Source organism: Caretta caretta, chromosome 14, assembly GCF_965140235.1.
Source record: "Caretta caretta isolate rCarCar2 chromosome 14, rCarCar1.hap1, whole genome shotgun sequence".
NCBI classification, from domain to species: Eukaryota; Metazoa; Chordata; order Testudines; family Cheloniidae; genus Caretta; species Caretta caretta.
In genome coordinates this window covers 1378041-1404019 of record NC_134219.1, presented here as the reverse complement: position 1 = coordinate 1404019, position 25979 = coordinate 1378041, and the positions used below count along the sequence as shown (strand labels likewise).

Below are 25979 nucleotides of genomic sequence, written 5' to 3'. Positions count from 1 at the left end.
TTTTCTTCTTACTGAATTCACCGTACATCTATAGTGCTGTATAAATAAGTAATAAGCATAATTCTGGACGCGAGACAGGCACACCAGTCCGCTGGTGCGTATGAAGACAGCCTGTGGGGTGGGTGTGTAATCTGCTCATCCGTGGGGGGCATACGGCACGGACGTTCCCCCCACTTCCCTCAACGCTGTAGTTCTGCTGGAAAGGTTCCTTATGACAGAAGCTGGTCCACTGCATCAGCCTTCTTCATATAGAGCAATTTTGGGAAATGCAGCCACAGGAGAGATCCACTGGAGAGAACAGCCCCTGCCTTGCTGCTGTTATAATCACCGTGTTTGAGAAAACCCACAGCAACTGTAAAACCATCCCTAACCCCTATGCTCTGTTCCTGCTTGCCCCAAACATGGCTAGGGGCTGACCCGGTAAAGCTGCTCCCCAAAGCAAGCCGTGCTACCCCATTACTACTAATCGTATGGATTTCGCCTTGGCAGAATTCCATTTTTATTTTTGTAATTTCAATGGATAATATCAGTGTTTGTTTTTAAGCTCCCCCCCCCCCATTTTTATTGATTTAAATAAATAGTTGCAGGAAATTATGGGGGGGAGAGGGTCAGACAATAATGCCAGCAGACCAGTGGTTTTCAACGTTTCTTCATTTGTGGACCCCTAAAAAATTTAAAATGGAGGTGCAGACCCCTTTAGAGAGCTGACATAGTCTGCAGACCCCCAGGGGACCGTGGAGCACAGGTTGAAAACCACTGAGATGCAAAAAAGTTAAAGTTTCATAACCATTAAAACACATCACATGTGAAAACAGACACAGTCAATACCCTTCAATCAAACCCCAGTAAGTTCTCAAGCAGCATTTTTCTTAGTTTGCCTATTTGAAAATTTCAATTGTTAGCGAGTTTTTTTCCCCCCCATCGCTTTGTGTCTGCAGTGAAATCAACACGTACCCACGCTTTCCGATAAAACCCGGATTCTTCCACACCTGTTTGTATGACAGCCAAGACTAGGGCCCCCCTTTGCTACCAACGCAGAGTAAAAGACACTCCAGCCACAAAGGGGGTGTAGTCTAAATAGACAAGACTGACAAAGGAGGGAGAGGGAAAACAGGCGCAGAGAAATGTGGTGAGTCGCCCAGGGTTGCTTGTCTCCCAAGTCCACAGTGTAACATCACTAATCTTGCTAAACACACTTCACTTATCCCCATTCTATGATGACAGGTGACCCCCCCCCTTTTTTTTTTTTTACCATATTGAAGCTGGATACATCTGTTGTGAGCAGCAGCAAATCTGTCAGCAACTCTCTTCAGAATAAGACACTTTGACAACTTTTTCCTCAATAGCCTCACAGCGCTACAAGCAGAAACTTACAATGCCCAGTGAGTGTCACAGAGCTTCTTTAATTTCACAAGTTTATTTCGGGGTTGTACTTTCTTTAGAAATGCTTTGAATGTAGCATGTGTAGCTGATCCAGAGAGAAAAGTGTGTCGTTTCTCCAGGGTAGTGGGAAAAAATCAGCACATGTTGGTTTCCTTTGCATACCTCAACAATAACTACATTGAGCCTGTGATGGAAACAGGCGGAATGCATCTTCCTGTGAGAGAGACGGCACACCGTAAATCTGGGCGGTACAGTTCTATCAGTGCCACGCTGTGCCCTGTTCTTCAAATACTGAAGGAGAGACTTTGCATCAAGTGACTCAGCAGGCTGGAAACCAAGAAATCTTTTATATATACTGCCATGCAAATAATATCTCAACACAACTGACACTTATTCTACTTAGCTAATTTCTTCAGTTTTGTCAACCGTTCGAGAGAAAACATTAGCCTCTTTCACTTAACTAATGCATTCAAGTACCATTTCTGACACCATGGGAACGATTTCATTCTGTAGTGATGAGCAGTGCATTTTGCCTTGCGTGGTCCACTTTCAATTCTGTTTCTTACCCCATCATTGTATTTGACTATTGGAGTCGAGTGCTCAAGAAGTTGCTCTTGCATAGCTTCTTTCACTCTCATCTTTTCTTCTTTGAGCAATCCCCTGGCCTGCAGTGAGTCCCAGGATAGCTGCCTCAGCTTTGATATACGTGCTGTTCTCTGACACTAAAGCAAAATATGCTTCATCTGATGGAACATCTAGCATCAGATCCTTCATGTCTGAGGCTTCTATGACACCATCTTTGTCGTGTCTCGGGTACAGAGTTCAGCCGTAATACTGGCGGAGCACTCTCCTGCTGACCTTTCCAAAATGAGGCCTATTTCAGAAGTTGCGGGTAGGTCTTGTTGAACTTCAGAGTACTGGTACCCGAAATTGGGCCAGCTAGTGAGCTTAGGGAGGACTAATGACCCACCAGAGTTCGGCAGAAAGCAGCACGTTTATTATACTGATAGCTAAGCTCAAAAGATGGGGGGGGGGGGGGGGAATTATGCTCACAGTCGCATACTCACGCTCCCAGGACAGGCCCGGCACTGGAGATGTCAGGATCCTTCCAGGGAAGCGTCCTACAGTGCGGCAATGGGCGGGGCGATGGAGGTCAGTCTTCCCGAGGCACGACAGAATGCAAGGCAGCGAACCATTGGCCAGGCGGTTCGGGCGAAGGGCCTTCACGGGAGGTACAAGCATGTGAGTGCACTCCTGAGCACATGGCCCCTTCCCCTTTTAAAGACCTGCTCCTCATGGCCTGCAACTAGAGAGGACTTGGCTGTGTCTGGTTGGTCAAGCTCCACCTCGGACAGTGTCCATGCAGTGTCCATGCATTGGGTGTGGGATCACTGCCTAATTAGAGTCCCAGACACCTTGTCTACCTGGGAGCTTTTCTGATCTTCCAGCTGTTTAAGCAGCCCATTCATCCCACAAGCATTCCAGGAGGAAGGGGGAGGGGGAAAGCCACTCCACAGGTATTCAAAGAGGGAAAGGAGACAAAAGGGGGGGAAGGTGTAACAGACCTTTTGAACATACAGGTTATACATAGCATACAGATCACTGCTGCTCCTACAAGTACTTGTTTATCTTTGACGCGTTTTGTTTGCTGAAAAGTTCTGAAATTGTCAATGATTGTTTGCTTGACATTTTAAAACACTTTTTTAGCTACTTATATTCAGAAACAGGGGGAAAGGGGGGCTCATAGGCAGGCCAGGCCCCTCTTGCAGGCTACTGTTTTGGACAAATTGGAGAGAGTCCAGCAGAGGTAAATGAAAATGATCAAGGGGCTGAGGCACATGACTTACGAGCAGAGGCTGAGGGAACTGGGCTTGTTTAGTCTGCAGAAGAGAAGAGTGAGCGGGATTTGATAGCAGCCTTCCACTACCTGAAAGGGGGTTCCACTACCTGAAAGGGGGTTCCAAAGAGGATGGAGTGAGGCTGTTCTCAGTGGTGGCAGATGACAGAACAAGGAGCAATGGTCTCAAGTTGCAGTGGGGGAGGTTTAGGTTGGATATTAGGAAACACCGTTTCACTAGGAGGGTGGTTTCAGAGTAACAGCGGTGTTAGTCTATATTTGCAAAAAGAAAAGGAGGACTTGTGGCACCTTAGAGACTAACCAATTTATTTGAGCATAAGCTTTTGTGAGCTTTTTGTGAGGGTGGTGACGCACTGGAATGGGTTACCTAGGGAGGAGGTGGAATCTCCTTCCTTAGAGGTTTTTAAGGCCCGGCTTGACGGAGCCCTGGCTGGGATGATTTAGTTGGGGGTTGGACTAGATGACCTCCTGAGGTCTCTTTCAACCCTAATCTTCTATGATTCTATGACTAATCCAGGCTAGCTTCCTCTTCCTGGCCAAGTCTATGCAGCAGGAAAAAGAAGAGCTGGGGGAGGGTGCGGTGCCAACCCATAGCCTAAGGCAGTGGTTTTAAACCTTTTTTCTTTTGAGGACCTCTACAAAATTTTGAATGGAGGTATGGACCCCTTTGGAAATCTTAGACATAGTCTGCAGACCTCCAGGGCTATCAGAATTCTTTGAGGGTGTCGACAAGCATGTGGACCAGGGTGATCCAGTAGATAGAGCGCACTTGGACTTTCAGGAAGCCTTTGACAAGGTCCCTCACCAAAGGCTCTGAAGCAAAGTAAGATTTTGTTGGGGATCAGTTGGGGATCAGAGGGAAAGTCTTCTCATGGATCAGTAACTGGTTAAAGAACAGGAAACAAAGGGTAGGAATAAATGGTTATTTTTCAGGCTGGAGAGAGGTAAACAGTGGTGTCTCCCAAGGATCTCTACTTGGACCAGTGCTATTCAACATATTCATAAAGCAGACTGCAAAGAGTTGCTAAGGGATCTCTTTAACTGGGTTCCTGGGCGACAAAAGGCGGATGAAATTCAATGTTGATAAATGCAAAGTAATGCACATTGCAATACATCATCCCCTACACAGCGGTGGGGTCTGAATGAGCTGTCTCCGCTCAAGAACCGAGACCTTGGCGTCCCCGCGGATAGTTCTCGGGAAACGTCCACTCAGTGGCCAGCGGCCGTCAAAGAAGCGAAGAGCAGGCTGGGGATCGTGAAGAAAGGGATGGAGAATAAGACAGAACATATCCCACGGGCTCTCTATAAACCCAGGGCGCGCCCACCCGTCAGCCGCAGCCTGCGGGGCCCGTCTCGGAAAGGAGACAGGGCACGGGGCAGGCTGCAGAGCCGGGAGCCCCCCGGAGGCGGGGTGCGGACAGGGTCAGCTCCAGGGGTTTTCAGCTCCAAGCAAAAAAAGAAGAAAAGGGGGGGGTGGCCGGAACGCGGCCCGGGAATTGCGCGCCCGAGCAGGGGCTCGCGGGCTGGTGGCGGGAGCCGGGCTGGGGGCGGAGCAGCGGGAGAGGAGCCGACCCGGCGGCGAGGGTAGAGGCACCGCGCCGGGCGGCCTGCGGAACTCCCTGCCGCGGGACTCCCGCTCGGGGCGGGGCTGCCGGCGGCGCGCGCGGCGGGCGGGGCGGGAGGAGGTGACGAGCCCGCGCGTCACGGGGCGGGGCCTGCGCGGTCCCCGCCCCTTAAGGGGGAGGCGGGGCGCGAGCGGGGCCTGGTGTCGGCCGTTCGCAGGCGCCTCCCCTTTAAGGCGCGGACACGTGTGCGGCGGGCCGGAGGCGCCCGGATGGTGCGGGAGGCCGGAGCAGGTAGCGGGGCGCGCGGGGGGGCCCGGAGGGCGCGGGGCGGGGCGGGGCGGGGGGGCCGGCGGGGGAAACGCTCCGGCGACGCGCGTCCCTGCCCCGCGGGGTGCGCCCGATTCGGCCCCGCCGTGTGGACGCAGCCCCGGCGGCGGCGGCGGCGGGGGGCGGCGGCGGCGGCGGCGGGCCGGGGCTGCGTGTGGGGGGGAGGCGCAGGCCGGGGCTGCCTGTGGGGGGGGGAGGGGAAGAAGGGGGGGGCAGGCCGGGGCTGCGTGTGGGGGGGGAGGGGAAGAAGGGGGGGGCAGGCCGGGGCTGCGTGTGGGGGGGGGAGGGGAAGAAGGGGGGGGCAGGCCGGGGCTGCGTGTGGGGGGGGAGGAGGGGAAGAAGAGGGGGGGCGGGCCGGGGCTGCCTGGGGGGGGGAGGGGAAGAAAGAAGAGGGGGGCAGGCTGGGGCTGTGTGGGGGGGGAGGGGAAGAAAGAAGAGGGGGCAGGCAGGGGCTGTGGGGGGGGAGGGGAAGAAGAGGGTGCGGGCTGGGGCTGTGTGTGTGGGGGGGGGGGGAGGGGAAGAAGAGGGGGCGGGCTGGGGCTGTGTGTGTGGGGGGGGGAGGGGAAGAAGAGGGGGCGGGCTGGGGCTGTGTGTGTGGGGGGGGAGGGGAAGAAGAGGGGGCGGGCTGGGGCTGTGTGTGGGGGGGGAGGGGAAGAAGAGGGGGGCGGGCCGGGGGGGGCTGTGTGTGTGGGGGGGGAGGGGAAGAAGAGGGGGGTGGGCCGGGGGGGGCTGTGTGTGTGGGGGGGGAGGGGAAGAAGAGGGGGGTGGGCCGGGGGGGGCTGTGGGGGGGAGGAGGGGAAGAAGAGGGGGGGCGGGCCGGGGGGGGCTGTGGGGGGGGAGGAGGGGAAGAAGAGGGGGGGCGGGCCGGGGCTGCCTGTGGGGGGGGAGGAGGGGAAGAAGAGGGGGGGCGGGCCGGGGCTGCCTGTGGGGGGGGGGAGGGGGAGGGAAGAAGAGGGGGGGCGGGCCGGGGCTGAGGGCTGTGGGGGGGGAAGAAGAGGGGGGCGGGCCAGGGATGCATGAGGGGGGAAGAAGAGGGGGGCAGGCTGGGGCTGCCTGTGGGGGGGGAGGGAAGAAGGGGGGCCGGGCTGGGGCTGTGTTAGTAGGGGGGGAGAGAAGAAGGGGGGGCAGGCTGGGGCTGTGGGGGGGGGAAGAAGAGGGGGGCAGGCCGGGGCTGTGTGTGTAGGGGGGCAGAAGAAGGGGGGGCAGGCCGGGGCTGTGGGGGGGCGGGGAGGAGAAGAATGGGGCATGCCGGGGCTGCAGTCCGAGCCTGGCCTGGATGCAGACCCATCAGTCGCACTGTCTGGGGTCACCCCTGGCATCCTCGATGCGGAGCCCAAGGACTGGCTGGGCATGGAGCCAGGGTGTCTCTGGGTGGGTGGTGGAGTTGTCTGCTGATGTGTGGGCACCCCGAGCTGTCAGTCACACCCCTCACTCCTCTTCCCTGTCCTGCCTCAGGCGTCCGGCTGGGATTGCCCCAGCACTTGCTCTTTGTATGGCTTGCTTCTGGAAGGGGGCTGGGGGAGTACTGGGGGGAGACAGCTGATCGTCGCTCGCGTTCTCTGCACCCAGCACAGCGTCCTCGCTGGCTTATCGGCTGGAGAAGGGCTTCTGAATTCAAGGGCACGAGACACCACCTGGCTTCCTCTCTGCTGCCCATTCCTAGCCTGAGCGCTCGACTGCCAGGGCCGATGTTCCCACGAGGGCTGGCTGAGTCCAAACTCTCCAGGTAAGGGCTGCGGATTCCTGTGTGTGACACCTCGCTGCAGCGATTGACCCTGGAGCTGCTCTTCGTGCTCTATGGGGATTGTCCAACTGAGCCACCTTGGCAGCATCCCTCTGCCCCAGCCAGGCAGGGCTGTGAGTGTGGGGCTGCTCAGAGGGACAGGGATTCTAATTAAATGCCAGCTGGGACTAGAATGGCCAATGCTTTCAAAGCAGACACCTGGCTGGGGGGTGGCCCCGGGGGTGGGGTGGGGACCTTGGGCCCTGAGGCTGGGGGGGCAGGGGGAAGGAGGGAACCTTGGGCCCTGCAGTTGGGGGGGTGGACAGGTGGTGGTGGGGGGGGACCTTGGGCCCCATGACCTGGGGGGTAGGCAAGCGGGGCGGGGTCACCTTGGACCCCACGGCAGGGGCTCTGCACTGCCATGCAGGAGCACAAGTTTGGTTTCCTCTTGTGAAGCCTGTACCAGTGGGGTGCTTAGTCCCGGGTGAGGAGGAGGGAGTACCCTGCATCACTGGCCTGAGTAAAGGGGTGCTACTGGCTGCTCTTACGAGCCTTGTGGCACAAAGGGAGGGGACCCTCACATCTGGTCTGGGAGCAGGGTGTGGAGTGCCCTAGTGCTTATGGGACAAATGACGCATCTGTTTGCTCTTCCTGATTATTTAAACCCTGCCATCCTAGAGCCAATGTGCCATTCCTGGGCAGGCTGAGGAGGTCCTTCCCATAGCCAGCCCAGTGGATGCACCTGATCAGGAGATGAAACTAATTCCCACTGCCCTCTGACAGTCTCTGAAGGTGGCTCTAACTGCCGTGCTGAGAGCTCTCGGGTTGCTTTGGGTGGTGGGCAGGCCAGGGTTACAGCACTGGCCGATGTTCCCTCGAGGGCTGGCTGAGTCCAAACTCTCCAGGTAAGGGCTGCGGATTGCCGAAACCACATGCCTGGAAAGGTCTCTGTGATCTGTGGCAGTTCCTGACTGGCCAACCTGCCCATCAGTCTCCCTTCCAACTCTCCTGTGCAGAGAGACGCTTCCCCGGCTAGTGAGCTGAGTCCACTCCCCCACAGTGATGCACCATGCCGATAGTGGACAAGCTGAAGGAGGCTCTCAAGCCAGGCCGGAAGGACTCCACTGACGATGGTGATCTGGGCAAGCTCCTGGCGTCTTCTGCCAAGAAGATCCTGCTGCAGAAGATAGAGTTTGAACCGGCAAGCAAGAGCTTCTCCTACCAGCTGGAGACCCTGAAGGGCAAGTACGTTCTGCTGAACCCCAAGACGGAGAATGCCAGTCGCCAGAAGAGCTCTGATGAGGCCCAGATCAGGAAGCAGGGTACGTAGAGGGCTCTGGGGTTGGGAGCTGCTCCTCGTTCCAGTGTTTGTGTGTTTGACTCTGTTGAGATCTCTTTCCTTTAATGTCTGGGCTTGCCTACGCTACAGAGGCTGCAGTGACATAGCCGTGGCCCTGCAGCTCTGCCATTGTAGCACCTTGTGTAGCTGCTTCCTGCAGCACTGGAAGTGGTTTTTCCATTGCTGAAATTAATCCGCCCTTCCGAGAGCTGGGAGCCAGGTCGATGGAAGAATTCTTCTGTCGCTTTAACTACCGTCTGTGCCAGGGGCACTCAGGGTGTCACGTTTTCACATGCCTGAGAGCCGTACCTAGGTCAGTCTGACTTTTCTGTGTCTAAGTGACTCCTCTCTCTCTTGCAGGGAGTGACCATGCTTTGGGAGGCTCTGGGGATGGCGTCCCAGCTCCCCAGAAAGTTCTCTTCCCCATGGAGCGCCTGTCCATGAAATGGGAGCGGGTGTACAGGGTCGGAGCAGGACTCCACAACCTGGGCAACACCTGCTTCCTCAACTCCACTGTGCAATGTCTGACTTACACGCCGCCACTGGCAAACTACCTGCTGTCCAAGGAGCATAGCCGCAGCTGTGAGTGGGGAAAGGGCCAGCTGGCATGGGGGCTCTGTAGGGCTGAGCTGATTGTCCCCACGGTGCTCAGTGGGTAGTGCGGCAAGCAGAAGCCTGGCTGAAACAGGGTTCTCAGGCATTTTCTCGGTGAATCTCCCTGCGCATTGGCCTCTGGCACCTACATCGGAAAGTGCTGATTGGGGAAGGAGGCTTATGTATGAATTTCCCAAGGCCAGAAGGGACCTGGTCTGAGCTCCTGGATGACACAGGCCAAACACCATTACTCAGCCCCTCCTGCATCCAGCCCAACCACTGAGCTGCTCTTCTTGTGTGTGGTGGGGGGTGAGGGGGTGTATAACTGACCTGTCTCTGCTTTACCCATCTACGTTCTTACATTGTGCCCACTGCCATGGTTTCTGGGAGCCTTCCTTTCGTTTCCCCTCTGTCTGTTCCCCCCTCTTGCCTGGCATGTGCTGTTCTGCCATCTGCTCTTCTCTGAGAAGATCCTCTCTCGCTGCCAGGCTCTTCCTCGGTTCCAGCTGCATTGCCAGTCTGTCTTGTTTTTACGGTGGACAGACGGGTGGACTGATAGCCGCAGTGGGGAACAAGGAGAGATGGCGCCACGTGACCTGCTGGTGTTCTGCAGAGCAGTGCTTAGCAGCAGTGCCTGTTCCCGTCTCTGCGGACTATGGAGTGACTGCAGGCACCCCGGCAGAAGCGGGGAGGGTGCTGAGGATGGAGCACAGTGCTCTGTATCGCTGGCTTTTGAGGGGTGCTGTGTGTGGGGTGTTTGGAAGGGACCATGCTGCCCAGGTGGAGGTGGCCATTGCCATGAGCCTCGACCCTGCAAGAAGCAGCTGATCTGAAGAGATGCCATGGTTGATGGTCACTTGGTAATGTGGATGGAGGGGTCTTGATGGCTTTGACGGCATGTCCTCACTGCAGAGTTAGCCTGGCTCTTCCTCAGGCCCCTGACCCAAGGACCTCACAGCTGGGCTAGCTGGGGTGTCTGGGGCAATCAGCTAGAGCCGGAGAGCTGCGTGATAACTGGCTCGCTTTGCCGGAAGGATGCAAGCCAAGTTAGTTGGGTGCTGATGGGCCCCCAGTGCCTTCCCCATGTTCCTGGCAGGATAGACAAGTTCTCCCACAACTCACTAGGGAAGACTCCTAGCGTGGTTCTGCATAGTGGAGCACAGAACTCATGCCTATGTCACCAGAAGTTCTAGGGACTCTCACAGGCAAGCACAGTGCCATAACTTGGGTGGGGCTTCGCAGTGTGGCAGCTCACACCCAGGCTAGGCGCATGTGCCAGTCACCTAAGTTAACTCTGCGGTGAAAGCCGAAGGGTGGCAGCCCCTGCTTTCGGTATAATGGCCTCCGCCATGAGTGCTGGCCACCCAAACACTGCCCAGTTGCCCGTGGGCGCTCTGTGGCCGTGCAGGTGAGGCTGGAAACCTGCAGCTAGGGCTTGGTGCCCCGGGCTCTGCCTGTTAGAGGAGCAGGTGCCATGCAGGTTCTGCCTTCGCTCACTTGAATTGCAGAGAGCCGCGTGGCTTCTGCAGTGATATCTGTGCCTGACCCCCTTTCTCTCCTCCCCACTCTGCTGCAGGTCACCAAGGAGGCTTTTGCATGATGTGTATTATGCAGAATCACATGATCCAAGCTTTTGCCAACAGCGGCAATGCAATCAAGCCGGTGTCCTTCATCAGAGATCTCAAAAGTAAGAACACGAGCCCTCCCTTCACCTGGTGCTGCTGGGAGAGGTGACGAGTGCACTTGGGAGGCTTTCTCTGCTTGAGCCCAAGGCCTGCATCTCTCACTGTCTCCTTGCAGGGACTCACTAAAGCAACATGGCTCTGTATCGGGCATGTGGGTCACTAGCCCAGCCCCGTGGCTGTGCCCTTGGCTGCGGTGCCCCTTCATTTGCAGCCCTGGGGACAGTAAGAGCCAGGTGCTAGCTTAACTGGACTGATGGTCTGGCCTCCAAGTGGCAGCATTCCTGTTTGAAGGAGGGGATCGTTTCGCTGTCCCTGTCCTGTGTTCAGGGGCCGAGGGCTAGGCAGCTGGCTGACTTGTTTCTCTCCCCTCTTGCAGAGATCGCTCGGCACTTCCGCTTTGGCAGCCAGGAGGATGCGCATGAGTTTCTGCGCTACACCATCGATGCCATGCAGAAGGCCTGCCTGAACGGCTACACCAAGTAGGTGATGTCTGTGCGGAGCCCCAGATTTACCCCTCTTCCCCTGGACTGAAGGAGGGGGTTGTCCCCTCAGCCAGGCAATGAAAGCCCAATCCCTGTGCTCTGAGAGAGCAGGAGCAGCTGGGGACTGTACGGGGCAAGCATAGTGCAACGCAGGGCATGCTTTGCTGCCCGTGGCGCAGCTGCACCTGGGCGCTGGGGAGAAGCGTTCTGGTGTGCCAGCCCCACCATGCCTTGGAGCCCCAGGATCCAGACTGCTCCTCCCCAGGCCCCTTGGAACTTGGCAGCTCCACAACCTTCAGGCCTCTGGGCCGGAGGGTGCCTGCCTGCCACTGCCTCCTTCCTTGTTCAGTGGGCCCGGCGGGCAGGTGTCCCTTGGCACACTGGGGCAGGTCATGGATGTGGAGTCCCTGTTGGTGTCGAGAGAATCCAGGCACAGTCACTGAGCTGGGTCCTGGTTTCAGATCCCTCCCCCACCGCGCATTCTTTCCAGTCCCTTCCTGGAGGTACGTCTCCACGGCCATTTTCACCAGCACCGCGCAGCTGGCCTCACCGCACACTGATTGTCCTGGAAAAGCGAAAGGTGCATTTGCAGGACCCAAGGCCGGCGTCAGTCTCTCGAGGTGCCTGTCCCCGTGCTATCTGCCTGGAGTGGGGCTGGTGGACCAAGCTGCATCATGCTTGGGGAAAGCCCTGTGGGCAGGTGGCTCAGGGCTGAGATGTAGCCTGTCCTGTGCAGTTTTGAGGGGACTGGATGTGGCTCCTGCATCCCCAGCACCTTGTTGCACTAACACAGAGGTGTCTGAGCTGTCCCCGAATCCAGCAGACTCGGCAGCATGGGTAGCCAGGCCTCCCAGCCTGGATCCTGCTTGTGGGGGCTGCGGCCCGGGAAGCCTGGCTCAGAGGGAAGGGGGCGTAGTGGAGGGGGCTGTGCAAGACCAGCTGCTTGTCTCGTAGGTTGGATCGTCAGACTCAGGCTACAACTCTGGTTCATCAGATCTTTGGCGGTTACCTGCGGTCCCGTGGTGAGTGCAGGTTGTGGGGCACCTTGTCCTTGGGGCCCAGAGGGACCTGAGCCTCCCTGGCAGCTTCCTCTCAAGGGCCCGTTCAATTTCCTGGGGACCCCAGCCCAAGGTGCTGCAGTGGGGAAATATTACACACTGTCTCCCCCAGGCTGCCGGTTCCTGTGCGCCTGGGGCCTGAGCCGCACAGAAAGCTCCTGGCCAGGCTGGCTCTGAGGGCTCCCTGACGCCCAGCGAGGGTGCAGACGTGTCCGCAGCACTGCCTGGTTCAAGGCCACCCAACTCCAGCCACTCTGCTTCCAGCACTTGCACGGACAGTGCTGCTGCTTCTGGTTGGGCAGAGGGAGTTAGCAGAGAGCCTGGCTCTGGTGTCCTGCTGCTTCCTCCCTGGGCCCGGATCCAGGGCGGGGAGAAGTCCCTCAGGGACATGTGGTGGTGTCAGCTGTTCCTGGCTTCCACCCTCTGGTACAGTTGGATCATTGCTCTCTGCTTCCCTTGCAGTGAAGTGTTCGGTGTGCAAGAGCGTCTCGGATACCTACGACCCCTACCTGGACGTGGCTTTGGAGATCCGGGTAGAGGCGCCCTCGCCGGCGGGGGGAACGGGGCACATGAAGGCTTGGGTAGAGGTGGAGCCGGGTTCAGGGAGGCTGCTCGTGGGGGACGAGTCGGCCCAGCGTGGAGGAATAGTGCAGGGGTGTGGCTCCCCCCTGCAGCTGGGCAGTCTGCCTGCTATTCTGGGCCTGGGCCGAGAACGCCAGTCACGCTGAATTCTGACCGTGAGCCGTTGGCTGGGTGCAGTCCCATGGCGACCCCCACCAACCTCTTCCCAGGGGGTGAGGGTATGTTGCCACTGGACTCCCAGTTAGCGCCTGTGCAAGCGGTCCCCTTGTGTGCTGGGGGGCAGTCAGCCTGAGTGGCTGTGGGGTGACACGGTCACCAGGCTCACCCTCTCTGGCCTTGGACCCAGACTAGTGCCCCAGGGTATCTGCTAGCTGCAGTGCCCCGTGGTGCTGGTGGGCATTCGTTCCTCGGGGGGCATGACCGCCGCCCTCTAACTCCCCGTTGTCGTTGCAGCAAGCCGCAAACATAGTGCGAGCGCTGGAGCTGTTTGTGAGACCAGACATGCTGAGCGGGGAGAACGCCTACATGTGTGCCAAGTGAGTCGCTGCCCATGCTGGGGCCTGCTGGCTGCGGGCGGGGAGCGAGCTCCCGGGGGCTGCGCTGCAGCCTGGCACGACGGCCTCTCTCCTCTCCGCTCTGCCTGGGGGGCTTGGCTCCTGATGCCAGCCCAGACTGAGCTCGGACCAGGTGTGACGCCTGGCTGTGCAGCGCCATGTGCAGCAGCAGGGCTCCAGGGGCATCAGTTCACGCCCCCTGTTCCTTGACTCCTTGCCCGCCAGTGCGCGGGAGGGGTCCCAGCCCTCCTTGCTGCCCTGCCTCGGGGCAGTGCTGACGCAGGGCCCTGCCAGGGTGGCTGTCACAGGAGCCGAGGCTGGGGGCAGGAGCGGCATGATGGTGCAAGCTCACCTCTCTCTTCTGTGCAGATGCAAGAGGAAGGTGCCCGCCACAAAGCGCTTCACCATCCACCGTGCCTCCAACGTCCTCACACTGTCCCTCAAGCGCTTCGCCAACTTCAGTGGAGGTAAAATCACCAAGGTGGGTGCCTGCGCGGGGATGTCCTGGGGAGCAGGGCTGGAGAGGGCGTGGCTGGCATGGGGTGTAATGCCGGGCCTCCTAGCCAGACCTCTGCCCCTGCACTTCAACCCTGGCCTGCGGCCCTCCTGACCACTTCGGGGCGCCCCCTGTTGCATTGTGGGGGGCTTGCACCATGCAGGCGGCGGGTGACTTCTGTAATGGGTCTTGGGTAGCTGATGCTGGTGGCCCCCTCCCACCAAGGGGACTCCAAAGCAGCATGGGCACCCTAGGCCAGAGATCTGTCTCCTGAGCTGGACAAGTCCCGGGGGCGGGTTCCCTGATGCCGGTCTCTCCTTGCAGGATGTGGGGTACCCCGAGTTCCTGAACATTCGTCCCTACATGTCCCAGAGCAATGGCGACCCGGTCACGTATGGCTTGTATGCAGTGCTGGTCCATTCGGGGTACAGCTGCCATGCGGGGCACTACTACTGCTACGTGAAGGTGAGGCCCCCCCAGGGGAGTCGCTCCAGAGCCGCCGGGGGGTGGCGCCCTGAGTGTACAGCTGGGCGCCCAACGATGGTGCTGGGTGGCCCTGCTGGATGGTGGGTGCTGTCTCACCCCAGCTCCCTGCTGCTGCCCTGGGCAGCCTGCCGCGCTCTGTCCCTAGCCGTGCCCCGGCCTCTGAGGTGCTGGGGCATTCCCTGCTCTGGGTTTCTGGGAGGCCGTGCTGGGGAGCACTGCCCCAGACCTGCCAGAGCAGAGGCCAGGGGAGGGATTCCTGGCACCCCCAGACGCTCCAGCCTTTCCTGGCTCTGGGCGGGGTCTCTGCCACTATCTATTGCACTCCATCTCCCCCAGGCCAGTAACGGGCAGTGGTACCAGATGAACGACTCCCTCGTCCACTCCAGCAACATCAAGGTCGTCCTCAACCAGCAGGCCTATGTGCTGTTCTACTTAAGGTATGCGAGTCGCCGTCTGCTGCGGGCAGCTATTCCCCCTCTGGCCCCAGGGATCCCCGGCTTCCCGCTCCAAGAGTTGCTTCCCTGGGAGGGCTAGAGACATGCACCTAGCAGGGATGGTTCAGCAGCTCCAGCTGGGCTGGCACGTGGCTGCTGGCCTGTCCCCAGGGCTCCTTCCGGCCTTGGCTGGGATTGAGGGCTCTAGCTGTGGTTCTGTGATGGCTCCTGATGGACACATGGCCCTGCACCAAGCCCCCTCCCCCATGGCACTTGTTTCGTCAGCATTTCCCCTGGTCCCAAGCCACCAATCCCCTGCCTCCTCTGACTCCACGTATTTCTCTCTCCTTGGCCAGAATCCCAAGCTCTAGGAAGAGCCCTGAGGGGCCCATTGCCAAGACTGCCTCTGCCCTGCCTGGCCGAGCCGGCGTAGTCTCTGACCAGATCAAGAAAACCGTAGCCAATGGGCTACTCTCCTCGCCACTGGCTGGCAAGGTAAGTGTCCAGGTCTTGTGCCAGAGACTCCCGAAGCATGGGGCTGCAGCTGTCCCTGCTGCTGAGTGGGAGAGGGGTCCTGGCTCGGGGGAGAGGGCTCTGACTCGCTGCCATAGGGCCTAGGATGCTGCAGGCATGCAGGGATGTTCATGGCCTCTGCCTGCGTGAAACCACTTGAGTGAGCGGCACATGCTCCTCCGAGGTTCCTTGCTTGACCTAGGGGAATGTGTCTTGGCACGTGACAGAGGGCAGTGGGGGGGCCTGCACAGCCCAGAACATGCTGTGACGGGTTGGACCCCTCCATCCAGGATGCCACCTGACGACGTACTGGGGTTTCACTGAGCCTCTCCTGCTCCACCAGCCTGGATTCCCTCTCCCTGTTTTGCTGAATTAGGCTCTCTGGCCTCTTGCAGCGCACACACACAGGTAGGGCCACACCCAGCTGCAGACACAGACTGAAGTCAGCTCTGTGTGAGAGGACTCCCCCAGCACCCACAGGCACACCCCTTTTGGGAGATAAACCCAAAATAATACTGTCTTGCACTGTATTGAAAGATCTGCACAGCGCAAGCTCATAAAAATTCACCTTCCTCAATGTGGAGAGAGATGTGCACAGCTTCTTGCCCCCCTGCCCCTCCACCCCCAGTATGAATCGCAGAAACTGGGTTATGTTATAAAGAAGAAATAAATTTACCTACAAAAGGTAAATTTTAAGTGCCTATCAGAGATAGCAAACAGATCAAAGCAGATTACCTTAGTAAATAAAAACTGCAAACTGAGCTTAATACACTAGATAGGTAAGATATAAATTAGCAAATTCTCACCCTAAGTGATAAATAGGCTGGCAGATTCTTAAGGCACAAGTTGCCTTGGCTTTTCCAGGTTTTCATACGCAGGCTAAAGATCCTTCTAGCCTGAGACCATCACTTCCCACAGTTCAGTCCTGGCCCCTCAGGTGTTTTCAGGTGTGTTGTTGTAGGGAGAGTGAGGTCCCCTTATGATGTCATTGTCCCCCTTTTATATCTTCTATAGGGGGTGTTTTCAACGTCAGGACATGTTTCAGTAACACATACTTAGCCAAACTTCATAACTTCACATACGACGATCTTTCATTGGGTGGTGTGTGCTCTTACTGTCTAGCAGATGAAGACTTTTAGAATGATACCTCACAAGACATACGTTGTATAAGACATATCCTAATTAGATGACAGTGGTGAATATTGGGGTGTCAAGGTGTAACACGCCTCCTCGCCTGCGGTGGGGGCTAGGGCTGGCCATATCCTGCAGCCAACTATGCTCTGGAGCAGGACGTAGCTCGCGGCTCCCTGAATCACCCTCTAACTTGATTCCTCTGGCTTTGCCTAGAGACCAGACGGGGCGCCTGGGAAGAAGCTCCAGGCAGCGGAAGAGGCCGGGATCCCTGTGGCCCGGGGTGTGTTTGAGGCCGGGCCCAAACTGCAGAATGGGACCGCTCAGGCTAAGCCCCCTGCTGGGTTCCCCTCGCCCAGACTGGCTGCCAGAGCCATGCACATGGCAGCTGTGTTCTCGGATGAGCTGGCCAGGAGGCCCAAGAAGCCACTTGCTGTGTCCCAGGGCTTCTGTGACACCAGTGAAGTGAGCAGGGCCAAAGCCGAGGTCCCCAAGCAGAGCTCCTGGGAGAGCAAGGAGTCTCCATCACCCACCTCGCCCAGGCCCCAGGTGGAGCCAGCTGCACCCAGCCAAGAGCCCAGAGGCAGCGGGGAGGGCACTGAGCCGCGGAGGAAGGACTCCTGCAGCAGCAGCTCTTCCAGCCCAGCGCGCTTGGCCAAGGGACCCCCGCAGGCTAAGAACGGAGCCAACGGCTTCTGCGCCTCTCAGGAAACGGAGTACGGTCCAGCTGCGTCCTCAGAACAGGAGGCCAAGCCGCCCGGCTCGGAGGACCCCCAGGTGGCGAAATTAAAATCCCTGCTGCTGGCTGGTGCCACCCTGGATGTGAGCAGCACCATGTCGCCCCCGCCTGCCAAGAAGCTGGCCCTTTCTGCTAAGAAGGTGGGTCTGGGGTTGTATTTGAGAGCCACGCTAGTCATGCCCGCTCCCTGTGGGCATGACGTCTGGGCCCAGGGGTTGCAGGAAAATCCCTCCCCACCAGCTCATATGGGGGATTGCTGCTGGGGTGTGGGCCTGTTTTGGCCTCCGGCTTATTGGGCAGCCTGGAGAGCACAATGTCACTTACCCACCTGCCCCCAGGGCTACCGGAACCACACGTGATGGGCTTTGCCCCTGGGCGAGGAGCGGAAGGGAGCAGTTCCTGGGTGGGCTGTCAGTCCCACGTGACTTGCCATGACATCGCCCTGCGGTGGGGGCCTCCTCAGCCCTCCCCAGGGGCCAACCAGGCCCACTCCCGATCCTGCCTTCTGGGCTGGTTGGAGCTGGTGGTGCCATGGGAGGATGCTGCAGCTGGGAGCATGTGCTGCACTGCCCGCCCTCCTGTGGCTCCTGGGAACCTTTCGCTCTGCAGGGCCAGGCTCCCGCTAGAGCTCTGTTCCAGTGCTGGGCTCAGCCCACAGCCTTGTGTTAGGATTTCGGTTTAAATTTCCTTCCTTCCTTGCTTCCTTTGTGTTTCTAACTGAGAACACTTTTCTGATTCTTCTTCTCCCATCCCCCGCTCCCCCCTGTCTGTGTCCGTCCCCCTCCCCTTCTCTGGGCTCCCCTTTTTGTTTTCCCCTCTTGGCTCATGGAAACGTCTCTTTAGACCACCAAGTTTTTATTTATGTCGATAACTGCAGGGCAGCACCCCGCGGAGGGCGAGCGGAAGTGACCGCCACACGCCACCCCGCCCAGCCTTTGCCGACCACACCTCCCCCACGAGCACCACCCACCCTGCCTCCACCTCTCCCTGGCCTCTCGGCAAGTCCAGGTAAGCCACGCAGATGCCCCAGCAGCGTCCCCAGAGCCTCCCTCCCCCTGTGGTGAGTGGGATCCTCGTCTGCTCCACTGATGGACTCTGCAATGTGGCCGTCAAGGGAACGCGTCCGCCCAAGGCAGTGCAGCGCCTCTGAATTACAGGGCTGGGTCTGCTCCCTAACTCCTCCTCTGACAGGCGTGGGCATGGGCACGTGGACCAGAGCGGGTCTGGCCAGTGCAGGGCTTTCCCTGGTTTAGGAGCCTGGGGAAGCTGGTGTCCAGAGGCTGGGCAGGAGTCAGTGTCTGGGGGCCATGTGTGGCTGAGCCTGTGGGCTGTTAGGTGTCTCTGGCAGAGCCACAGGGATCCCACACATGCTGGGCAGCGTGGCAGCTGCTCCCACTCCCTGGAGGCATGGGCCCTCCTGCCACACCAGCCGTGCTGCACCTGCTTTGCTGGGTGCTCTAGGCCCTGTGAAATGTTCAATCCGCTGTCAGCAGGTGCCGGCCGCCCTGGCATTCTGCTTGTGCCCCACGGACCCACGTTCACGTGCTTTGACGTATCTGCCTTGAACGGCCTCTTCCCTCCTGGGGTCCCCGGCTGTGCTGTCTCGTACCAGCCACCTCTTCCACCTGTCTGCTGAGCTGCTGGCTTGCCAAGGCAGGGGTCTCTCTGCGACTGCTCACAGCTGAGAGCTGAGACTCCCGGGCTGGGGGAGGGATTGCCCTCTAGACAGGTCCCCGGGCCATGTTAGCATGTCTCTGTCTCTCTCTCTCTCTCTCTCCCTCTCCCCCTAGGGTGCTCTCATCTGCTCCCAAATCACCACTTCCTCGGAGGCCGGCCTGCAGCCCCAGCCCAAACTCTCAGCTCCTGGCCAGCAGCCAGCCCACCCACCCTTCACACCCAGGCAGGGAGAAGGAGGCCTGCCAGGCCCTGCCCAGCTCCTCCAAAAAGAGACGAAAGCAGCATGTTGAGGTGGAGAGCGTCCCCTGTGGCCTGGGCCCAGCAGGTGCTAGCGGCGAGGGGGCCGGGCTCGCCAGCCCCCCCCCGAAGAGACGGTACCTGGAGGAGGGTGAGCGTGAGGAGGCTGCGGCCAGGAAGTCAGGCAGCGGGAAGAGAGAGGGGCTGGGCCGTGGGGACCTGGAGTGGGAGCGCAGGCATCGAGCCGCAGGCTCCAGCTGCCACATGGGCACTGGGCCCATTACCCCCCGGAAGAGGAGGAGGAAGAGATTGCGGCAGCTGGAGGAAGATCGCAGTCCCGGCACATCTCCCTTGGGCAGGTGAGGGGGTGGGGGGCAGACCCTGGCCTTGCAGGAGCTGTGGAGTGTGGGCCTGGCAGCTCAGCCCTGTGGGGAGTAAGGCCCTGTGCTGGCTGTATGGAGTGCCCTGAGCCCTTCATCTCTCTGCAGTGAACCCAGCCTGGGTCCTGGCCCACTGAAGCCAGTTGACCCCTTCCCTGCCCCTTGGCTCTGCCTGGCAGGAGAGCCCTGTGTGCAGCTGCTAGCCTGTGGCAGGAGCTCTGACGTTAGGGGCTCCTGGACCCTCAGGAGGGGTCAGGTGTGGCTCCCGTGCAGGGCAAGCCAGAGATCCTGGGCAGGCTCCTCTCTTGGGCCTGGGGTGAGGCTGTTGCATAATGGCGACTCCTGCCGCCTCTCTGGCGCCAGTCTGAGCCTGGGTCTAAATTCACAGCAGCTGCTCCGGGAAGGGCGAGGCTGCGACCCTGGCGTCTGGGGCAGGAGAGCTCCGCAGCGCGAAGCAGCAGCGAGGTTTGGAGGTGGACGATGGCGAGATCGAGCATCGGAAGTGCAAGCGGAGGGAGAGCCCCAGCAGCCCGGCCTCCAAGCCCAGCTCTGAGCAGGCAGCTGTGAATGGGCTCCACACCAGAGTCAGCACTCCAGGTACTGCTGCTGCACAGGTGTGTCCTGGGCTGGGCGTGTGCTCTCCTAGCCGGTGCCTGGCTCATAGCAGTGCCTGTGGCAGATGGAGGGGGGCGCTGGGCTGCTCTCCCTCTGCCCCCAGAAAAAACATTCAGCTTCTGCCCATCCCTCCTGCCCCACAGGCCCCAGTTCTAGGCCACTGATCACACCCAGAAACTCCTACTGCTGGCTCGGCTGCTAGGGCTCTTGTTGGCTGCATCCTGTGCCCGTCGCTGGGGAGATGACCATGCCCCTCACTTCTGGGCTGTCAGGTGGTGACTTTGGGGAGGGGAAAGCTGGTACGCCCTGTGCCTGGCTGGCTATGTGTGTGGGTCGGGCGGGGGGATCTCCAGGGGGCCTGACTCTGCCCGTAAGATGAAGATTTCCTCTCTGCCAGCTATGCGAGGCCAGGGCCCTGCAGAGCCCGGGCTGGCTGGGCCGGCTTAGCGCTCCGGCCATGGACTCACCCTTTCAGAACAAGAGGTGGCTCAAGACACGGGCCCCACAGTGTGGCTCAAGGTGAGCTGTGTCTGCATGCTCACCCCTCCCTGGTCTCCACAGTGGCAGTGTGCATCTGGGACAGCCAGGTCAGAGATGGCTCCGCCCGCCGCCCGGAGAAGGGGCGGGGCACTGGGACAACATGGCAGAGCCAGGAGGCGGCCAGCGTGGTGCAGGAGCTGCTCAGGAATTCCTCTGATAAAGCATATGGGAAGCAAGGTAATGTCCCCGCCCTAGGCTGGTGGCCGTGCGCACGGGGCAGCCCCGGTGCAGAGCGCACCGGGCCAAGACTGCAGGGTAACGGTCTGGCCCCGCTGCGCCATGGGGCCTGAGCCTTCCCACTTGGCGCTGCAAAGAGGACTGCTGCAAAGAACCCTCTGGAGGCTGGTCCATGCAGCCAGAGGCGGGGCAGGGGATGTGTCTTGCACTGAGGCCAGCAAAGCCCTCCAGGTGGTCTCTGGAACTCAGCCAAGAGGCGCTGGTGGGTCGAGCAGGCTGGCGCTGTGCACTGGTGTGGCCCGCGGTCGCTGATGGGCAACTCTGCTTTGCAGTGCTGACGTGGGAGGGCGAGATCTCTGCCATTAGCCAGGACGCCCTTCAGGACATGGCGTGGGCCCGGAGTGCGAGAGTCACAGACGACTGGGACGAGGACTTCGATAGTGGCAAGGTGAGGAGCTGGGCACTGGCACGAGCGGAACCGTGTGGCTCGTGGCCGGGGCCCTGATCCTGTTGGGGGAGGGAGTGATTGGACTTGGTCTCGGGAACTGATCCCTTCCTTGGGCTCCTGCCTCCTTCCTGGCATGCTCCCTCTAGGAGCCAGCCCGGAGGGGGGTGAGGGTGCGCAGCCAGGTCTGACCTGGAGCCCCTTCCCTTCACTCTGCTGTGGGCTCTGCTCTCGTCCAGGTGAAGAAGAGTAAAAAGGCCAAGCGGGACCGGAGGAGACACTTCAATGCCTTCCAGAAACTGCAGAGCAGGCGTAACTTCTGGTCTGTGACTCACCCCGCCAAGGTGGCCAGCCTGAGCTACCGGCTCTGAGGCCGGGGCGCCCAGCTGGAGCTTGCCGTTCGGTCCTGGCGTTCGTGGGCCAGGGGGCAGAGTGGCCGGACCCTGCCGTGCTAGTTTTGACTCGTCCCCTCCCAGCTGACTCGCCCTGCTGCATCATCTCCGGAGCCAGGCTGAGGGCCCTGCTGTGTGACAGGCCTGGGCCGTGCTGGCGTTCAGCCTCTTGTGCAGGGTGGGAGCAGGGGCACCTGCCCCATGAAACAGGAGTGGGGCTCCATGGAACAGGGGCTGGTTCTTGGATGTTGGGGAAGGTTGAGACTCGCCGAGCTGATGCTGCTGGAGTGTAGCTAAGTTGGCTGGTTCACGTGCTTTAAGTCCCCCTCGTTCCGCCATGGCCAGTGCCAAGGAGCATCATGGGGGCGCTGATGCCTTTGCCCCCAGCAGGTAGCTGAGGAAGGGCCCCTTAGGGCATGTCCCATAGCCAAGGCTGAGATGCAGAGCATACCCTGCTCCTGATTGCCACAGCCCCTGGGTGACTCCTCCACTCCCCTGCTTCTGGCACTGGGGCTGGCCAGCAGCCTGCCTTGTGCCCAGCCGAGCTCCTCCCTTTGCCTGGGGAGCCTTGTGACCATGCTGCTGTCACACGCTGTCTAATGGGGCAGCTATTCCCCTGCTGCACTGGCCCCAGGACTGCAGCACGGTGCTGGGATTGCGTCCAGCCCGGTGTTTCTGGGCAGGGAAGTGATTGTCGATGGCGCTTTGTCACTGCTGTGCCCCGGTCTCGGCTGGGGCCTGTACAGCCAGGTGCACACGTGGCTGCTGGGCTGGGGCTGGCAGCTGGCACTGCTCTGCCTTGCAAACATCAGCCCTGCTCATGGGGCTCTGAGGCTGCTGCCTAGGGCAGTTTTCTGTTAATTCCTCCCCTGTACCCCCAATCTCCTCTCCACCCCGCCCTCCCTCGAGCTGCTTCTGCCTGGGTCCCTGGGCAGAGGGAGTAATGGGCTCATACAGGCCTACTTCAGCTCAACCAACTGCTCTCATGGGTGAGCGTCACCCCCGTCCAGCTTGGCCTCCTGTCCTGGGTTCCCTCTGTCTAGCTGGGGACATGGCCCCAGCAGAACCAGGCTGCTGCCAGAGTGGGAGAAGGGGGCCATCCCCTGCCACAGCTTGGTCCAGCTGTGTGCATCCCTGCACAGAGATCAGCTGTTGGCTTGAGCTGCTAGCCCCCAGCACGCCTGCCTTGACTTCACTCCGTTTGGCTTCCCCCGGTAGTGCCCGGTTCGTCTTGCTGAGGGTGTGCTCCCTGCTCTCTGGGGAGGGGATGCTGCTGGGCCAGGAGCAGATGGGGGTGGGGGGGGTGTCTCTGCTGGGCTAATGGCTGTTGTGGGGGCTGTGGGAAGATCTCCTGGGGGCACTGCTGCTTCACTAGAGAGGCTGCTTTCACCCATCTGCTGCTGCATGTCCATGTCTGCCTGGTACCTCTAAACTGCATTCCCTGCACCACTGCCCCTCTGCCAAACCTCCCTGCTGTGCGAGTCCCAGGAAAAGAATGTTCTCCAGGCCTTCCATGGGCAGGGCCCTGCTCTCCCCCCTGCTCCCTGGGAGCCTGAGAGCTGTCATGCATTATCTTCTAAATACCTGTTAACCTTTTTGCATCCTGCTGTCAGCCAAACAGGCCAGGTGAAGGGGTTAATGGCTGCAAATCATTTCATTATCTCAGATGTGTACATATATCAAAGCCTGTTTAATGGCCGTTACAGCTAGGATTTGCGTTTATTTAAATTTTCAACTTAGTCAAGGGGAGAAAAGCCAGCGTGAGACTCTGTCCCCTTCCCCAGGGGAGATTTCCCTCTTACAGTGGGGATTATTCTGACATCTTGTACAGTTTGCTGATCGACGGTTCCATAATCTCAATGTATATGTGTGTAGATACCGGGAGCTGATCTGTACATGGTTGTATTTTACACCTCCTGCTGGGGACAATGCAGTAACCTCAGTTATTGCCAAGATCATGGTGCAATAAAGTAACCAGTTTTGAGTCCTGGCTGTGTCCAGTTTGTGTCACTGCTGAAGAGCCATCCCTCACCTCGCCTGTGGCAGGTGATGCAGAGGCTGTAAGTAGCTTGATGCCTTGGACTGGGGGAGTTGAGCTGTCTTTAGCAGTGCATGTAAGGAGGCAGCCTGGCTGATGGTGGTGAAGGGCCAGTCTCTGGCTGGGGAGGGAGAAGAGCCTAGGAAGTAGCAGACTCGTGCATCTGCCTGGGGAGACCTGTCTCTGCTAAAGATTGTGTTCTAACCTCAGAAGGCTTCTGTGCATCTCTGATCCCAGAACAGCTGCCAGCGAATGTTTTGTGGCTCAGGGAAATAGCTTCCTATTGTGGGGCAGGGGGGCATGCACATCCCTGCTGCGCAGAAGGAGAAGCGGCCACTGGCGGAGGGATTGGTGTTACACTGCACAAAGCCACGCTCTTTAAAGCCTTAGCTGATCACCTTTAATCTCTGTATCCAAAGGGGCTCTCACAACATTGGCTAGTAGTCTACCTTGCCCAGGAGCACTCTGCATGTAGGGGTAACTTGCAGTAAACCAGGTCCATGGCCATGTCTGTTCAGAGATGGGGAGAACCCCACTGGCTTCACAAAAGCAGCTTTCTTCAGTACTGCCCTTAAACAGAAGGTCAGCAGGTGCCTCCCCAGCCCACTGTGTATGGGGGAGGAATTGTCCGTATTGGATTTGCTGCCATCCTCCTTGGAAACAGCTGCTGGCCTCATCAGCCCCCCCCCCCCCCCCCACTTCCTCTGCATGCCTCTGTCCCTAGCAATGCACAAACTGCCTTGATTTGCAGAGTGAGCTCTCCTTTGTCTTCATTTCTACTTGCTGGGGCAGGCAGGCTGTTCTTGCTACCCTAGTGTCATTGCTCCTCTGTTAATCATGCTTATTGCAGGAGTGCCCCATTGTGCTAGGCCCTGTACAAATAGCACCAGCTATGCCCGCTGAACAGCCCACAAGGGGCACGGGGAACAAACAGGAAGAACTGGAAATCTTAGTCTGTAAGCTAAATTAAGACTTAACTGGCATCACAGAGATGTGGTGGGGTAACTCTCAGGAGTAAAGCGGAAAGGACAGGTGGGAAAAAGAAGCAGAGGTGTATATATTATTGATGTATAATACACGTGCTCGGAGGTCCAGAAGGCAGTGAGAGGCAGATCAGCTGCAAGTTTTGTAAAGATAAAAGGGGGAAAAAATAGGGGTGACCTAGTCGGGGTCTACTAGAGCAGCAGTTCTCAGCCAGGGATCTAAGGCCCCCTGGGGGGCTGTGAGCAGGTTTCAGGGGGTCCACCAAGCAGGGCTGGCATTAGATGCACTAGGACTCAGGGCAGAAAGTCAAAGCCATGCTGCCCTAAAATCTGCCCTGCTTGCTGCCCCCTAATGCAGGCCCTGGTTTTTATATGCAGAAAAACACTTGTGGCACAGGTAGGCCATTAAGTTTTTATAGCGTGTTTGGGGGGATGGGGGTGTCTCAGAAAGAAAAAGGTTAAGAGCCCCTGTACGAGAGCACACCAAATCAGGAAGAGGCAATGGATGAGGCCTTTCTAGAACAAAGGACAAATACGCCAAACCCAAGGCTGGGTACTAATGAGGGGAGGGATAGCACAGTGGTTTGAGCAGCGGCCTGTGAAACCCAGGGTTGTGAGCTCAATCCTTGAGGGGGCCATGTCAGGATCTGGGGCAGAAACTGAGGATTGGCCCTGCTTTGAGCAGGGGGTTGGACTAAATGACCTCCTGAGATCCCTTCCAGCCCTGTGATTCTATGAGGGACTTTAACTACCCAGGCACCTGCTAGAAAAGTAATCCAGAAATTTTGCATTTTGCTGTAAGTTGTTAGAATGTGTAGGGAACAACTGGTTTCAGAAAGTGGAGGAAGTACCCAGCCAGACAGCTGGTTCAGACTTGGGTCTGACTAATGGAGGAATTGGTAGCAAAGTGGAAGACTGAAGGCGATTTGGGTGAAAGTGAACATGAAATGAGAGATTTCATGATTCTAAGGAATGAGTGAGAGCTGCAGAATATGGATAGTGGACTTCAAAAAAGCTGATTAATGAACTCTGAGAACTGGTGGGTAAGAGAGAGAATCCAAGGAAAAAAGGAGTTCAGGAGGTCTGGCAGTCTGAGACACAATATTAAAGGTGTAAAGGAAAGATAGGAAGACTAGTATGAGGCCAGTATGGCTCCAGCAGGAACTCTTGACCTGAGAATCCTACAGAAAGTGGAAATGTGAACCCATTGCTAAGGAGAGGTACAAGAGAATAGCACAAGCAGGTAAGGACAAAATCAGAACAGTAAGGCACAAACTGTATTACAGGTAGCAAGCAAACTAAAAGGCAATAGGAAGAGAGTCTATAAATACATTAGGAGCAAGAGAAAGTCAGAGTAACATGTAAGCCCTCTACTTTAGTGGGGAAGGAAAGCTAATAATGCATGAAATCAAGAAGGCTGAGGTGTCTAATGCCTATTTTGCTTCAATCTTCACTAAAAAGGTTAATTATGACCAGATACTCAATGCAATTCACATTAAGATGGGGGAAAGAACATGTTAAAGAATATTTAGGTAAATTAGATTAT

General features: G+C 58.3%; 1 protein-coding gene across 5 annotated transcripts; it reads left to right on the top strand.

The window, feature by feature from the left end:
* Positions 1-4992: 4992 nt before the first annotated feature.
* USP36 (ubiquitin specific peptidase 36) lies at positions 4993-23399 on the top strand. 5 transcript variants are annotated; one of them, XM_048817888.2, is made up of 20 exons: positions 4993-5097; positions 6703-6859; positions 7873-8178; positions 8556-8777; positions 10366-10476; positions 10851-10953; positions 11911-11978; positions 12477-12547; positions 13050-13132; positions 13520-13631; positions 13971-14111; positions 14469-14569; positions 14923-15061; positions 16427-17089; positions 17827-17957; positions 18740-19222; positions 19632-19840; positions 20420-20575; positions 20908-21023; positions 21260-23399. In XM_048817888.2, exons 3-20 carry the CDS (start codon positions 7926-7928, stop codon positions 21389-21391), a joined length of 3294 nt encoding a protein of 1097 aa, XP_048673845.2. In that variant the 5' UTR covers positions 4993-5097; positions 6703-6859; positions 7873-7925; the 3' UTR covers positions 21392-23399. The 5 variants fall into 5 exon arrangements, with proteins under 5 accessions (XP_048673845.2, XP_048673846.2, XP_048673850.2 ...); XM_048817889.2 differs by lacking the exon at positions 4993-5097 and adding an exon at positions 6373-6504; XM_048817893.2 differs by lacking the exon at positions 4993-5097 and having other exon boundaries at positions 6383-6859; positions 19635-19840.
* Positions 23400-25979: the final 2580 nt, after the last annotated feature.

What these genes read in the sequence shown, in the direction of transcription:
- USP36 (XM_048817888.2), top strand. Translation starts at nt 7,926, where the DNA reads ATGCCGATAGTGGACAAGCTGAAGGAGGCTCTCAAGCCAGGCCGGAAG. An exon ending in CTTCATCAGAGATCTCAAAA is followed by an intron (nt 10,477 to 10,850) that starts GTAAGAACACGA and finishes CCCCTCTTGCAG; the next exon opens with AGATCGCTCGGCACTTCCGC. An exon ending in CCTCGCCACTGGCTGGCAAG is followed by an intron (nt 15,062 to 16,426) that starts GTAAGTGTCCAG and finishes GGCTTTGCCTAG; the next exon opens with AGACCAGACGGGGCGCCTGG.